The 17,110-nt window shown below is 34.8% G+C and overlaps 2 protein-coding genes across 2 annotated transcripts; both read right to left on the reverse strand.

The window, feature by feature from the left end:
- Nucleotides 1-1,465: 1,465 nt before the first annotated feature.
- On the reverse strand, nt 1,466-4,640 carry LOC132307378 (probable WRKY transcription factor 31). Its single transcript, XM_059805108.1, has 5 exons — nt 4,002-4,640; nt 3,756-3,854; nt 2,963-3,508; nt 2,747-2,860; nt 1,466-2,391 (listed from the first exon to the last, which is right to left on the reverse strand). The coding sequence occupies exons 1-5, from the start codon at nt 4,386-4,388 to the stop codon at nt 1,684-1,686; spliced, it is 1,854 nt and encodes a 617-aa protein (XP_059661091.1). The 5' UTR covers nt 4,389-4,640; the 3' UTR covers nt 1,466-1,683.
- An 8,125-nt stretch (nt 4,641-12,765) lies between these two features.
- LOC132309621 (uncharacterized) lies at nt 12,766-14,009 on the reverse strand. Its single transcript, XM_059807913.1, has 3 exons — nt 13,719-14,009; nt 13,101-13,562; nt 12,766-13,017 (listed from the first exon to the last, which is right to left on the reverse strand). Exons 1-3 carry the CDS (start codon nt 14,007-14,009, stop codon nt 12,766-12,768), a joined length of 1,005 nt encoding a protein of 334 aa, XP_059663896.1.
- Between the last annotated feature and the right edge of the window lie 3,101 nt (nt 14,010-17,110).

Consider the following 17,110-nt stretch of genomic DNA (forward strand, 5'->3'; position numbering starts at 1 on the left):
TCTGTTTCTTTACAACTTGAATAAAGTCTAAATTGACAAATTTTCAATTTATTTTTAGGCTGTTTGTTTTGGAATAAAACATTTTTCTTATAACATATTTCAGCAGGTTAAGGTCCTTAGGATTTTTTTGGAGCGGGACTGTATGTGCTGGTGATAGATTTTAGAGTACTAAAAAACTGATACTACTATTATTGACCCCCCAAAAGAAAAGAATTTATTTTAATTCAAGTTTAGCTGAGTTGATGTGTTCAAACTTCATCAAAATCAACCTTCATTGCACCACCTGGTTAACTCAAATTCTAAGTTCTAACGTGGCTAACTTTTGTTAGTTGACAGGCATGCACAATTGAAGATCTAGTTAATATTTTCTATTTTAATGATCTTCAAATACAATTCTTGAACACATGAGATTATTTGCAATAACACCAGTCTTACAATTAATTTGTGTAAAAAACCAAAATAACACTATGATAAAAGTGTCCGTATGATCGTATCTCCACAACCTTCTCAACTCTCCATAAGAGAGAGATGAGAATGAGATATCCAAACAGCATTTATGTACACTCATATCCAGGGACCAACAATCTTCCAGGACATTTCAAGATATATATATATGTGTGTGTGTGTGTGTGTCCCGGTGAGTACTAAAAAGAGAAGATTAGAGACAAACGTGATTTTACAGGAAAAGTGACAGGAACTTGATCAATGCATGGCCGCCTTGAATATGAGAGAGAGAACACGTGCGAAAATTATGTAGGACACAGAAAATAAGGTTTTTGGTAGAATTATTGATCTTCACAGGCATGAGAGAGAATAAATATACAAGGCTTTATTAAAAATTACAAATAAATAACAAGGTCCAGATTTTCTGTAATATACCACGCGTGTTGTTTAAGTAGCGTAATGACCACGATTATTTACATGGAATGGTCATAATGATGGTTCAATGCAGTATAATATGATGCTGCTATACTATTGAATTTACATAAATAAATTTATATTAGGATTAATTATTAAAATAAAATATATATATATATATAAATTATGACTTATAATTTTTTAAATATAACACTTTTTATGAAACAATTAAATAATTAATATTCATACCAACTAACTTGGGCATAAATAATGGACCACAAATGGGACGTAGTCGTGTGAATATCTCCAACGATCTAGGTCAAGCGTATGGGCCAAAAGGTAAAAGACATAATCAAATAAGACAAACCAAGGAAGCAAACAAATCTCTCCCTCTCTCCCGCCTGTCAAACAATTCCCTCAATTTATAGCTCCTTTGAGACGGTTTTGTTGACCACTCTCGATGTAACTCCAAAGAAAAGAATATATTTATTCACCCAAAAATAAAAATAAAACTCCAAGAAAAGAATATTTCCATCCGTTACTTTATCTCTTTCTTTGTTACTTTCTTCCTCGTTTTTTGGCTTCATGCAGACAAATACAAAGAACATTGACAAAAAAACCAAACATTACTATAATTACACCATCACTCCAATTCTCCATGTCCGTACCAAACCCATTTCTCGTATGTTGACTGACAATTTGGATCATCACATTATTCAAACATGAAAGAATATTTGTATACAATAATCTCACTTTCCAACCCATAATAGAAGTTAAAGGAACAAAAAAACCCAAATTATGAAAGAAAAAAAAAAAAACCCAAATTCATTTTCCAGGAAAATTTGTATTGCTCATGACTTTATTGTTGCCATTGCTATTGTTGTTGCTGGTGGTGGTGTTCATATTGGTGCTATTATTCGGATTACCACCTCCGCCGATGATAGAGGTGATGGCTGCAGCTAAAGCGGCAGTAAAACTTGGATCGGCGGTGATGGCAGTGACGGTGTCAGCCAACGAGTTCTGCTGCGTCGTTTGGTGCAATGGTGGCAGCGACGACGACGTTGTCAATTGTTGGCCTAATTGGGCTGCAGCCTCCTTATCCTGGCCTGGCATGTGAAGGGGAGAGAATTTCGATTGGTTATATAGAGCCTGACCAAAAATCTGAGGTAGTAGAGCTGATGGTGTCGCGGCGGAGAAGTTCTGAGATGGGTTTGGGAAGGGGACATTGAATTGGTTTGGTGGCCTTTGGAACTGTAATGGGTTGGGAGTTTGGGTGAGGTCTAATGTAACAGTGGGAAATGGAGCTGAAGCTGAGATTGTGGCCATGCTTGATGAACAAGCTGGGAGGAGGGTTCTTGCTAGGAAATTGGGGTTCATTAAGCCGTCTGCGCTTGGCATGGAACCGGAGAGCAGCATTTGCGCCGCGGAAGATGTTGTTGATGCCATTGCCATGGCGGCTGGAGGCAGTGGGTGGTTGTGATTGCCTTCATATGTGGTAATCAGGATGGTTCTATCTTCTGCACATCTTTGCACCTATTAGTTGAACATAATTCAGGTTAGAACATGGGATATATTTATTTATTTTTAATTTTTGGGTAAGTAGAATAGGCGAATTTATTTTACAACTGTTTGTTCAAAATTATTTTGATACCCATTTAAGTAATTGATCTTAATGTTTGGAAATTGTGAATATATGTTAAAAAATTGTGTTATATATATCAACAATTAAAAAAAAAAAAAAAAAAAAAAAAAAAAAAAATGAGCGTGTGACTTTTACATTTTTTTTATGAAGAAGGTTGTAAATGAAAAAGGCTTGAAAATAATAAATTCAGCAGAAAAACAAGCTTTTCTTGAAATCAAATAGTGAAAAATTAAGTGAAATACATACTTGTTTTCGAACTGGACAACCAGCGGCCATGGTGCAACGATAATAGGCTCGAGGACATGGGTTCCCTTTCGCCATCTTTTGCCCGTACTTTCTCCATTGGCATCCATCACTGATCTATCACCAACAAATTTTCCAATTAATTCAACCAAAATTAAATAAAATTTACAAATCAAATTCACAAAAATGAATTTCAATTCAATCAAATTGTCTACGTACCATGGGTGCCTCCGACCGGGCTCTAACCGTGACTCGGGCTTTCCTCATGGTGGCCTCATTTGCTTGATCGCCATCTTTGGGAGCATTCATTCTAGGAACCTTGTTAGGACCCCAACCTTGTGACCCATTATCTGGACTATCCTCTCTTCCACCATATTCCTTCTTCTGATTATCATACAAACCACCCTTAGACACCACTGCCGCCTCTGCATGAATTACCGGCGACTGCTCAACGCTCCGTCCTTCCGACGAAGAAAGCGAAGGCTCATCGGTATCAGCTACAGCAGCTAGCCCAAGATCCATGAACTTTCTTGGCACAACTACTCCTCCCTTATTAACATTTTGTTTAGTTTCTTCCATTCGATGATCATCATCTTCTCTAGTGGCATGACCATCACTACCTTTCTTATCATGATCTTGCTGTTGCATCATAGTCATCAGATGCATCTGAAGTGTGTTGTAGTTGCTGGTGACTTGACTCAGCATGTCCCTTAATCGATCATTCTCCGTTTTCACCCGTCCCAGCTCGGCTTGAAGAACCACCAGCTAAAACATGTAAAATCTATCCATTAAATTATGTATAATTAACTATCTAGTTTCAATTCAACTCTAATCTTACTGTAATTGATGGAATTCAATAAAATTGTAAACTAACCCATGTATGTAATTAGTACTGAAAGCCTTATGTGTGTGTATGTTCGTATGCGTACAAGTGTTAGCAACTTTTCTCTCAGACGTCACAATATGATACTCAATATATGAATAAAAACTACACAAGGACTAATGTTCTTACCTCATTTTTAGCTCTTTTATCTTCAGAATTCACCGATGTGCCATCGTCCACCATTGATTGATCGCTACTAGTGTTAGCAGTGAGAAGGTGCAATCCAGTCTACATAAATTTTAAGAATTCAAACAAAATTCAATAATTTATACAAGTATATGCATATTTGTATATATATATATGTATATATGTGATGAATTAAAAAGAAAAGAAATGAAATGAAATGAAATGAAATGAAGTGGGTAGAAAGCTTACGTTAACGTTGAAATCCATTTCTGTCGGTTCATTAAATTCTTTTTTATCGGCGTCGGTGGTGGTGGTGGCTCCCTTGGAGTCATCACGATCAGGTTTCTTATCAGCGAAGAAGTCCATCTCATCCATCACCGTCCGTTTTACATCAGACGGCTCCGGAACGTCCTGATGGTGGGTGCAGTTGAGGTTTACCGGAAATTGGATAGAGGAAGCCGGAGATGACCTGTTGCCCGTGGTTTCCATGGGTTCGAGCTTCCACTTGGGGTGGTGGTGGTGGTGGTTATTGTTGTTGTTGTGGTGGTCAGAAAATGAATTGATCACACTTGGTGGTTTGTGCAGAAACAATCCGATCCGATCTGAATCAATGGAGAGTCCACTTCCTTTGGCCATATAGATCAAGCAAGTAAATATAGAGAGAGAAAGTGTGTGTAGAGAGAGAGAGAGAGAGAGAGAGAGAGAGAGAAGGGAAGAGGTTTGAAGTCTTAACGGTGCAGTAGACTAGGCTATTAAAAAGGGTATGAGACTTGAGAAGAAGACCAAATACAAGTAGTGTGTGGAGTTTCTGGGATTAGTTTGAAGAGAAAATGATGGGATTTGATCTGGGAGAAACTAATAAGTCTCTGCCTCATCTCTGATCTAGTCCTTTTATTAACTTCTTGTGGTCTAGTTTATGTTACTGACTAGACCTTGCCCTGTCAACATGTCATATTAATCATTTTTTTAAAGAACATAAAATATTATTATTGCAAAAATTAAAGCTTTTAATTATTATAGTTAAAAAAAAGAAAAAAAAAAAAAAAGAAAGAGCAAACAAACGTAATTGAAATCAATCCAAATGATAGAGTAGGGACAAGTCTCAATCTCATCTAAAATTTATGAGGTTAGAGCGCCTTACATGAGAGGATTAATTGGAGACAAAACCCCAAACACTATGATTGAAGAAAAAATATCTCAATCTTATATTAATGTTAAATTTTTTTACTTGTGAACAATTATCATCATCATCATTTTTTATAAAATATTTAGTCTAAATATTATAACAAAAAAAAAAAATAAAAGATATACCATGAAGCTCAATACACCTAAATATTGTATCAAATATGTTTTGCGTATATAATTGTAACAATCTATTTCTCATATATATATACATATATATCGATCTTATCCTTTAAAACTTTTTCCATGTCAAGTTGTTAAAATGACAGAATATTGACTATTGAGCCTTATTCTAGGTGTTGATTTAATTAAATACCAATTTACTTTTATAGACCTGCAGTTGTAAATTTAGGAATTAACTAATTATTAGAAGTATGCTTTATATGTATAATTTCTGATTAGAACGAATGTATATATAGTATATCACCCAAACCCTCATAAAAAGATAAAAATGAAAATGAAAATTGACATAGTGGACTTCGCTTTTTCCTTGGTGTGGAGTGAAGCCCTAGCATTTTTTAGCAGGCCAATTTTTTTCTTGTATATAAGTAAATATACTTACACACTGACTTTGTTTGTTTGGAACGTAAAATATTTTTTTTTAAATTTTTTTTTCAGGTAATATATATATATATATATATATATATATATATTTGTATTTGATAAATGTTTAGATCGAATTTAAGATTGAATTCATCTAATGAAACGTGTAAAATAATTTATTAGAAATTAAAAATAAAAAATATGTTAATCCAAGACAAACAACACCACAATGTCCACATTAGGAATAAAAGAGGTTCGTTTAAAGTTTATAATTATGCAAACATTCCAGTTTCCACAAATATATATATTTTTTGTCACACTCTTGCAATCACACCATTTTTTCTCCTTCGACAACCAAATATCTCTATATAGATATATATGAAAAGTGGTGGGCCATAGTCATGCTTGAAATACAATGAGCATCGGCACACAGAGTGAGATCCTGAGCACAAGTGAAGGCCGTGAGATTGGGATGGCTCATTATCAGAGTGTCAGCTGGCTGTAGGACCACCTCGTAGGGTAGGCCCATGTGAGTGAGTGAGAGAGAGAGAGAGAGAGAGGAGAGAGAGAGAGAGAGATATGGGTTTGGGCTTGGGCATTGAATGAATTGATTGGGTCCGTGTATTGTCAAAGCAAAAATTGACGCGTTCCAAAAAAATCACCGCCCCAATTGGCCCGGCACTTCCCCGCGATAAAAAAACAAAACGAAAAGGTCCCCCAAGTCAACGAATTATTGGGACCGGGTGGGCCGATGACGACTTGTGGGCCCAACTACTCCCCCCATTTGACCCGGACACGTAGTTTTGGTAATGCTTCCCAATCCTTTCCCTCCGTCGGTGACAGGTTGACTGCTTCCTCCTCGACTTGGACCACATTATTTTCTTTGTAACCCAACTACTATTTGTATTTTTTTAAGGGTCTTTTAGTAATTTAAACACCTATTAGGTTGTTAATTTTTGGTGAATCAAATAAAAATTTGTGTATTTGATCTGTTCTATCTTATTTGTTTAATTTCACAACAATTAAGAATTCGAATCTTATTGAAATAATCTTTGAAAAAAAATTTAATAATTATTCTTTTCTAGAACAAAAACATTGAGAATTCAAATATGGCATAATAACTATAAATTTTATCTTCGTCGACAAAATTTAAAGAACTAACTACATTGCTAAAAGTTTTATACTTTAGATTTGGTAATAGGTCTAGGTATAATTTATTGCATCGACTATCTAAGTACTATTGTACTTTGTAAAGAATGGCTTTTCATCTTTTTAGCAAGCGTTAAGGAATTGGGAGAAGAATCAAGGTGTTTTTGGCTCCTTATAAAAAACCCTCCTACTAGTAGTAAAATGTTGTAACAGTAACATGATTCAATATCCCCCCCCCCCCCCCCCCCAACACACACACACACACACACACACACACATTGGGGGAGTGTGGTTTTGGAATAAATGAAAATGAGATTGGTGTATTGGGAATGCAACTATTAGATTAAATTTAATGATCATTATAAAAAGTGTGGATAAATTCACTTGTTACACAGTGATCAAGAGATAACTATTAGGGGTGGCCACGGATCGAATTAGTTAGGATCAATTCTAATCCGATCCGCTCGCAACAGATTAGGTTTAATCCATCTATTATCCCTCGGATCGAATCTGACCCGTGTAATAACGGATTAGATCGGATTGGATCCTCGGATTGGGTTTTATCTAAATTATTCATTATTATTTTTATTTTTATTTTAATAAGTAATATTATTTATTTTTCATTTAATCCTAACCCAATACATAAAAATTTAATTTATTAATATTAATTCATATATTTAAAATTATCATTAACTAATTAAATTAATTAATATATTATTTGAATATATATATATTTCATAGATCGGATCGGATCGAATTTTTAACAGTCCAATTCGTAATCCAATCCGTGAGTTACGAATTTGATTTTTTTAAAAATCCGTCACTAATCCGTGTGTGTAATAATCCAATTCAATTCGCACGGATCGAATCGAATTCGCAGATTATTTGCTCACTCCTAATAAATGCCATATGAGATGGGTAGATTTAGACTGTGACCATTACATTAAATTGAATAATCATTATAAACGGTGTCGATAAATTCACTTGTTTCACTGTGAGCAAGAGATCACTGAGATATATATATATATATACACACACACACACGTATTTATATAAAAATACGCAATATCTTCGTGAATCAATCTTCGGTCCTCTTGCATATTATTCATGGCTGCTCATTTGAATTTATGTGTAATGATCTGGCTGGATTCCAAATAGAACTTGGCAATGGCACATACTAAGACTCAATTGTTTGAATTCGTTGCTTTCACATTAAATGAGTAACACATGTTTTCCATGGTTGGGCACTTGGTCTCACAACACAAACTTTCATTAAATGCTCTTTTCTCTCAAAAAGCCAATCTCCATGCAACTTCTCTCACTTTTCATCTTTCATTTCACAATTGTGTGCTAGCTCGATCTCTCTTTGTGCATGAACTTAAAAATAATTTTAAAAAAAATTCAATGGATCTACAAGGCTATTTTCTTTTCACATCTTTTCACACACATACACACACACTACCAATTGCGGCCACATTGGATGCGTGGAAGTTTAGTAAACCAAATCCTCACCAAATTATAAAGACTAAGCAAGGAGAAAATTAATTCTGCTGCCCATTGTCAACATTTGCCTAATTATTCCTCTCAATATATATATATATATATATATATATCTACAGAAAATGATAAATCATCTAAGTAAGTAGTTAATTCGATTAAATAAATTTGACAATAATTATGAAAGAGAACACTAGCGTGGACAAATTTAATTTATTTTAGTTGCATTATTACAATAAGTTGTTGGACTAGACGGTCTCGAATTATTTAGTCAAAATACTACACCATATGTAAAATGGCGTCAAGGAATGACTAATACTTAAAATATTGTGGCAAAGAAGACTGGGATACTGTGATTAATTAAAAAAAAAAAAAAAACACTTGATCATACATTGAAAATAAATCTCAATATATATATATATATATATATATATATAAACTGACGCATTTGAGAAAAATAAAAAATAAAAAAAGAGCAAAACACCTAGAGACTTTGTAACAAGAGAAGACTGTAGACCTTGGACTAGAGGAGTTGTAATTTAATAAATAATACAGTTAGGAGACAGCATGGAAGAAGAAAAGATACTTTTCACACAGATTTGATTTTTCATGTTGCAAGTGAGGTACCAACGTGTATGAGTAAAACCCTAATTTAATGCATCGTTTTCAACACTTCCTGTTTTTATTTACTAAATTTATTAAACTATATGTTTCATATAAAAAAATACGTTATCAATGCAATAATGTATAGCTTTTCTCAAAGTTCAAATGGATCTCTCTCTCTCAACGTTCAAAGTCGTTTCAGTGAAAGAAAGAAAAGTAGTAGAAGTCTATTGGTTAACCAATCAGAAAGAGAGATACTTTTGGTGTAGATCTTTGCTATCCTTTTGGTCATAGTTATATATATTTAATTACATAATAAAATATATATATATATACACATATACATTTATTATATGAATAAAGGTGAAACCCATCATTCAGTGTCAACCTAACTGCAAACTTGTCCCTCATTTAACTCCTGAATATTTTCCTTCTCCCTCTGAAGGACAAGCTTTTGAGTCATCTCCAACCATGTGATGGGGGTTCTGGTCCATTCAGTGCGCAAGTTACTCCTTATGGACTAAATGGGTGGTGGTGGTATACTTGTCCCGTTCAGGGGTACTCTAGTCATTTCACATTTTGATTTTGACAAATGCATTTATTTTGTCCTATAGTTTTGTGAATTTATTTATTTATTTATTTATTCTTAATTGGTGATATTCACACACCCGTATCTCTAAATAGATTTGAATTCGTGATCTCTTTTTGAAGGGTAAAGATTTGGTATTGTTAGATTTTCAACCATAAAACTGATTTATTATTATTTTTTTTGAATTTCTTAATGTAACTTGACCAAAGACCAAAAAATTCAGTTTTTATGGTTGAAAATCTAACATGAGAACTATAACTTAAAAAGAAACGTCTCAGAGTATATCACAGTTGTGTTAACATTGCAACAAATTTTCCTTATATGTTTTGGGATTAAAAGAAAACTAATTTAAAATTTTAACTAATTTTTTTTTAATTTAAAATTTAAACAATTAATTTCGTGCTCCGAAACATAACTACAACGTATATTTTTTAAAAGATACGTGTCAATGCGCATCTCTATATAAGAAAACTTAATTTTTACTCAACATAATTGAAAATAATTGTGTTGATTATAAGCTTTGGACTAAATTCTTTGATGAGTTCATTTAATAATAATTATTGTCATATAATTAGTTACATATATAGTTCAATATAATTTGACAAATCAGTACATGGTAGCGTAAAATGGTGGAGGATCGGTGGTCAATGACATGATTTGTTAGTCCACTTATAAAAATTTATGTGGTGATCCATTCATGTTGGTAGCATCATAGGGACCAATTTACTATTAAAGACACTTTACATTTTCAACAAATAATCAAAACAATCAAATCCTAAGTTAAGCTTAGTCGTCACCCATGTGTAATTACTGATTTTCAAGAAGATTTGATTCTCAACCAACTACCCATTATCAAAAACAAAATGGGAGTTGATATTGGTCCTAAATTATAAAATACTTACTCCTGACGCTTTCAATACCAATATTATCCTTTCTTAAAACTTTTCGAATTTCAATTTATTCAAGCATTATTTTCGTTTAGATCGTAATATTTTTCTTCTTTCACACCAAGAAAAGAGAAATATTATAAACCAAACATTATAATCATAATTATATTTTGTAGAGGCTTTATATAAGAATAGTACTTTGGTCCTTGCCAAAAAATAAAATAAAAAAATACCTTGATAAATATGGAGCACTTTTACCAGCAATAAAAATTAGAAAGTCAATAAATCTAAAGAAACACCTGAAATTAAAAGGTCTCTAGTCATGGTATGATCATTTCTCATTTCAAATTGCATTTTGAATGTTCAAAGTATTTGCATTTTTTAAGGTTTCCTTTATATACAGCAAACACACACTTGCTATATATTTTGCTCCAACTAGGAACTCGAACGCTCAACCTCCCAAGGAGAAGGGGGTAGAGAGTTTGAACCTAGAATAGCGGATTGGTTGTCTCCCTTAAAATTGTCTATACTCTCCAATATGGTCTAGCAATTAATAATTCCTTGCCATCTTCCCAAATGAGACTGTTAAGCCGCAAATGCTGATTGGTTGTCTCCCTTGCAACTAGGAATGGTAAGTACATGATGGGATATCTTAAATTGACTTTATTGTGAGACTCACATCATCCAACAGACAAAAAATTGGATCATTATTATATTCGGGAAACTAGTCAAGCCATACACTCCATAATTAATTAGATGGTGTTGGTCATGAATTCAAGTTGCTGAGAGCAAGTGGGGGACTAGGCACAGGCTTATGTATGACTTTACTTAAAGGATGCAAATTCATGCAGCGTCTGTGTTCAATGTAAACCTTTTTGTTTTTTTTTCTCTCTCAGTCAAACTTCTCATTAATGCAAGTTAAAGATGGTATTTCATTTTGAGTCCAACATTACGTACTCTATTGAATTTTTGGCTCTTTTTCACTCCAATCAACCATCTTTTTGAAATTTTGAGTCCAAGTTAGTAATTCACAAAAACATGTGACCCTCACAGTCTCTGTCCTCGTGGCCAACCATGGTCCATTTGATTTTAAAGCAAATTGAGGAGAGGTTTGGACCAAACTCAAAAGTTAGTAAGCAGTCCAAAAGAATGAGTTGGACCATCTAGCTCTCTTGTAACCTCTCAAATTCATCATATCTTGTTTTCTATAGGTTTCGTGGCTGTTGTGTTCACAACACTATAACTAGAGCCATGTACGATAGAGCTGCCGACCTCGTGTTTTTATTTTTAGTAAAGTACACTCATACACGTGAGGTTAGGCTTAATTACATTGGGCTCTAATGACACCATATACCCCTCGGATTAGGTGTGTTTGCTCAATGAACCCTCCCATTAACAAGTCCGTAGGACCGCCAAAAAAATTTAACATAATTAAAGCCTATTTCAATAGCTGTGTGTAATAGACCGAATTATAAGAGGTGTAAGTGTAATTTATTTTTATCTTTTTCTTTATCTTTTGCTTTTTTTGAGTTATAATAATACAGTGCTCCTCCGTAAACTTAAAAATTTAACCTTTTAACTTTGAAAAGTTTAAAAAATATCACTTGAGTACAACCTTTATTACACCCTTGTATTTTTAGAAAATAAGTGGTCTAATTTCTTCCAATTTTTAAAAAATTACTAGTATCTATCACATGTGTTTTGGTAATATATAGATTTTCAAAACACAATGGACATGTTTGTCATAATTTTCGTCATTACATGTCTCTGCCACTGCATTCAGGGACCTAGGAAATTGGGGGAGGAGGGGGCATAATTTCAGGAAGCAAAGTTAATATTTCATAGATATATAATAAAAAAATATAAAAAATAAAATAAAATAAAAAATCACTATTATAAATAATATATTAAAAAACAAAAAAATTAGTCGAGGCAATTGCTCCCACTAACCATATTGTAGGTGTCTATCTGTATTCTCTGAAAGAAAAACTTAGAACATATGTCATTAGATTGGAGTGAATTACATCTAGATTTTTTGGTGCAGTAACATTTATTTTTTACAATGTATTCTCTGAAAAGAAAGAAATTGTGGAGACACCATGATTTTAGTCATTAAAATGTTTTTTTATTAAAATATTAAATTCAAATATCAGAAAACGTAATTCTAACGGTGAAATTCAACCTTTTTCTTAATTTCTTGATAACAATTTTCAATGACAGCTAGATACCCAAATTTTTTACTTGATTTCCTTTTTTGTTACTCTTTACAACAAAAAGTTTTTTTCTAAACAAGCCTACAAGACTCATATAATTTACCAGTCGTGTAAAGGTATATATAAGTCCACATTTGAAAATTTAGTACAACTTGACCACTTCCTCGTGTGGCAATCTGAAACGTTAAATGCCCAAAATGCCCTTTACTTGTTCCTAAAGGGTCTTTTTTCTTTTTTTTTCTTTTTTTTTTGCCTGGCAAAGAACTACACCAAACAAACCAAACAGAACAACCAAGAGAAAAGCAAACAACAAAACACACAGCCCACCCAAACCCAAAAACAACTAAAGACTACGAAGGCAGACCCAAGGCATCCAAACGAGCAAAAGCAGATATCTGAGGCGGGATTGGAAATAGCTCATAATCAATAGGAGAAGCAAGTCTAGACAACATTGCAATAGCGTGAGCCATCCTATTAGCTGAACGTCGAACATGCTTCAAAGAAGCAACGGCGAAAAACTGAAGGTCCATGCGGATATCAAAGCAAACCGAAGCAATCTCAGAAGGGCAAACCGAAACATTCTGCACCGACTCAACCAGACCCTTGGTGTTGGATTCAAAACTTAAAGAGCGCAACCCAAAAGAAGATCCCAAAAAATAGCTCGATGACACGCAATCGCTTCAACCATCGAAGCCGAAGAAGCAATGAAAGGCCGAAAGACAACCGCATGAAGAATAAGGCCTCGACAATCACGAAACATAGCACCACCACTGCCACGGAAAGACGTTAGAGAAAAACTAGCATCAAAGTTACACTTAATCAGCCCTTCAACAGGTGGAATCCAAGACCCGGCTGAAGGAGAAGGAACAGGGGCGGCCACGAGAGAACATTGGTACCGAGCTTCCTGAAACTCCCAAAAACTAGCAACCGCTTTAGCCACCACCTGCGCCGCATCCCATAACACACCATCAAACACCTGATGAGTGCGGGATTTCCAAATATACCAAGCACAGAAGAATATCAAACCCAGAGGGAGGGAGGGATCTGGTGACGAATTCGCCCGTAACAACAAAAAATGCCAGCCATCCAAAAAGGAAGTAAACGACAAAGTGGAAAAATCCAGATGAAAAGGTGATAGCTTCCAGACCTACACTAAATGAGAACACGAGAAAAAAAGATGAACAAGCGATTCGTCCTCCACCCCACACCGAGGACACAGAGGGGAATCCACACAACCCCGGAATAACAACGACACACCAGTAGGCAATGCATTATAACAACACCGCCATAAAAAATGTTGAACCTTTGAAAGAGTATTACACCGCCAAGCCGAACGCCAAGAGAAATTGGTCAAGGGAACTGGGCACTGATCGTAAAAGGACCGTGCAAGAACATAAGCAGAGCGAACAGAAAAAGACCCATTCTGCTCAGGTGCCCAAATCAAAGTATCCGACTTATCCCAATGACTAATATGCAACCGTAAAATTTTCTGAACAACCAACGGAGAAAATAACTGACGTAATACATCCACCTTCCATCCCCTCGACTGAGGACAAAACAAATCCACCACCAAGTGAAAAGGCACCTCACCCATGGGTCGGGGAAGCAAATTCGGAAAATCAGACACCTAATGATCCTGCTAAATATGAATTGTTTTGCCATTTCCAACCAACCACCGCAAACCATGACGCAAAATAAGCTGAGTGGACCAAATACTATGCCAACCCCAAAACGGATTAAAACCCAGCCAAGCATCCAAAAATGAAGAATTAGGAAAATACTTGGCCTTAAGAAGTTCAAAAGCCAAACCATACTGCCGTACCTGAAAATTCCAAGCATGCTTGGTCAAAAGGGCTAAATTAAACGCCTCAAGATCCCTAAAGCCAAGCCCCCCCAATTTCTTACTCCAACAAAGCAACTCCTAGGAAACCAGTGAATGGAACGAGACTTGCCTTTAGGGCACCACCAGAAGGAGCGAACATGTTTCATTATTCAAGACACAGCTTTCGAGGAAGCCGAAAAGAAGACATAACATACGTAGGCAAAGCACTCAGCACCGCCTTAATTAACACCTCCTTACCACCACTAGATAATGTTTTCGTCTTCCAGGAAGACAATCTGTCTTGCAACCGATCTAACAAAAATTGAAAAACATCCCGCTTAAACCGGCCCATAATAGCTGGCACACCCAAATAACGAGCCTGCAATCCTTCCACCATCAAACCCAATAACTCATTGAAAAAACGGCGCTTGGCAGGAGAAGTGCTCTTGGAGAAAAAAACCGATGATTTAGCAAAATTAACTTGTTGTCCCGATGCCCTTTCATAATCAACCAAAAGATGTTGCAAGAACCAGACTTCAGATTCAATAGCTGCACAGAAAATGATAGAATCATCGACAAAGAACAGATGAGAAACTGAAGGAATAGCCCTGCAAATTTTCACCCCAGACAACAAAAGCACTTGTTCAGCCCGTAAAATAGACAGAGAGAGAGCCTCAGCACATAAAATAAAAAGATACGGAGAAAGCTGATCCCCCTAATGCAATCCCCGAGAAAGATGAAACAACCCAACAGAATCCTCATTAAATTTCAAAGAGTACGACACAGTGGAAACATTGGCAGAAATCATCTTAATCAACCGGGAATTCATACCCAAACGATGTAACGTGTGAAACAGAAAATCCCATTCAACCCGATCATAAGCTTTACATATATCCAACTTCAGTACCAGAAAAGCATTGCGCCCCTTCCATTTATTCTTCAAATAATGCAATATCTCATGAGTAATAAGAATATCATTTGTGATATGATGACCTGCAATAAAAGCACTCTGGGATTCACTGATAAGGGATCCAATAATCCCTTTCAAACGATTTGTCATAACCTTCGCAATAATGCGATAAGAGACATTACACAAGGAAATAGGTCGAAAATGAGAAACAAGCGTGGGAGTTGGAATTTTAGGAATCAACACAATATTAGTTTGATTAAATTGAGATAACAAATTCCCAGTTTCAAAAAAACCAATTATAGCACTAACAATATCAAATTTAAGTACCTCCCAATATTTTTGATAAAAAAATGGCGTCATACCATCAAGCCCTGGGGCTTTCATCGGTGCCATCGAAAACACCGCCTGCTTCACTTCCAATTCTGACGAAACCTCCAAAAGACTAGAATTCATCACGTTTGAAATTCTACATGGAACATGACGTAAAAACTGCTCGATATTAGTGGAATCCTGAGACTGATATAAATTTCGGAAATATGCCAAAAACACTTCTTGCAGCAATGGAGCCTCAACCACCCACTGATTATGTGAATCATAGACACCAGAGATAAAATTCCGTGCTCGCTTTTGGTAGTGGCATGAAAAAAATTTATGTTGCGATCCCCATGTTGCAATTATTGAACACGTGATTTTTGTTTCCAAAAAAGTTCCTCCCAAAGGGCCCTTGTCCTCATTATATAGATACAAACATAAAATGGTGGGGTGGGTCGCAAATGGTGGCGTGAGGAGGAAGAAGAGTATAGTGGGTGTGTCGAGGAAGGTCCGTGTCCTTTTTTTTCATAACAAGGTTATTTTAGTCATTTACTAGTTCTGTTAACGGTAGTTGGCCGGAATGGACCTATTTGAACCAAATCATTAATGGAGGGGGTATTTTTAAACCAATAGGGTATTGTACGCACTAAACATATGCCATGGGGGTGGTATTTGTAATTAATCCAGCAAAGAACACTAATTATTAAAGGTATTTTGAAGTTTTAATATAAAAAAATAAAAAAAAAAGTTAAAAGTAACCGCTAAAGGATAATTTGCACATATTTTTAAATATAAGGAATTTATGCATTTTTTTTTAATATACATTTTTTATATAGGAGTTTTTATTTTTTTTATTTTTTCACTTTATCTTTCTTGCATATTGAGAATAGTAAAACATGAAAAAATAATAATAATAAAAATAAAGTAAAAAAAATATGTTTTATTTTTTACAACTCCTTTTTGTCGGTAAATACTATTTTTTTTACAACTTTGATAAAATATAAACTATTTTTGAAAATTCAACAACACACAGGTCACTTTCTTTTCTATCGTCTTATCCTTTAGCGAAGTTATATATTTGCACGAGATTGTTAGCACAATAGAATTAGAGTACAATTTAGCATTATATTGCAATTAAATAACATAAAATGTAATAATCAATTTCCTATCGCGATTCTGAGCCATCCAATTCTAAGAAACTACACTCCAACGAAAATGTTGAAAGCAACAACGATTGGGAGGACTTTTTTTCATCATCCAAAGGGTCGGCATCCACACTCTTCTCACCCAGCACACAACCGTGGTTTGCGAGTATATGAGACCAAAAACTGCATAAACTTTCGGTCAGCATTTTTCATTCATTGTTGCCTTCTAAGTCTAGGTTAACTGGATAAGGCTGGATAAGGCAATATGACAACGACGAATGTTGAAATCTAAGAGAACCCTTATATAACAACGACAAAATTAGTGAAAATGATTGAAAACAAATATATTCACATGATACACAAACATTGGATTAGACCAAAATTTGGATTCACCAAGCCAAAATATTAGAATCCATCCCTATAACCATAATATATATATATATATATATATCTCTCGTCACCCTTACCAACTTGTAGTACTTTTTTTGTTTTTTAATCCTTTTATC

The sequence above is a fragment of the Cornus florida genome, unplaced genomic scaffold, assembly GCF_030987335.1.
Source record: "Cornus florida cultivar Cherokee Brave unplaced genomic scaffold, ASM3098733v1 CherokeeBrave_3.0.0_Hap2_Chr05, whole genome shotgun sequence".
NCBI classification, from domain to species: domain Eukaryota; kingdom Viridiplantae; phylum Streptophyta; class Magnoliopsida; order Cornales; family Cornaceae; genus Cornus; species Cornus florida.

Coding starts and splice junctions, on each gene's coding strand:
- LOC132307378 (XM_059805108.1), bottom strand. CDS start 4,388: ATGGCCAAAGGAAGTGGACTCTCCATTGATTCAGATCGGATCGGATTG. Junction 3,855..4,001: donor AAATGGATTTCAACGTTAAC/GTAAGCTTTCTA, acceptor AAATTTATGTAG/ACTGGATTGCACCTTCTCAC. Junction 2,861..2,962: donor CCCGGTCGGAGGCACCCATG/GTACGTAGACAA, acceptor TGTTGGTGATAG/ATCAGTGATGGATGCCAATG.
- LOC132309621 (XM_059807913.1), bottom strand. CDS start 14,009: ATGGGTGAGGTGCCTTTTCACTTGGTGGTGGATTTGTTTTGTCCTCAG. Junction 13,563..13,718: donor GGTGTAATACTCTTTCAAAG/GTTCAACATTTT, acceptor CATTTAGTGTAG/GTCTGGAAGCTATCACCTTT. Junction 13,018..13,100: donor TTGCTTCTTCGGCTTCGATG/GTTGAAGCGATT, acceptor TCCAACACCAAG/GGTCTGGTTGAGTCGGTGCA.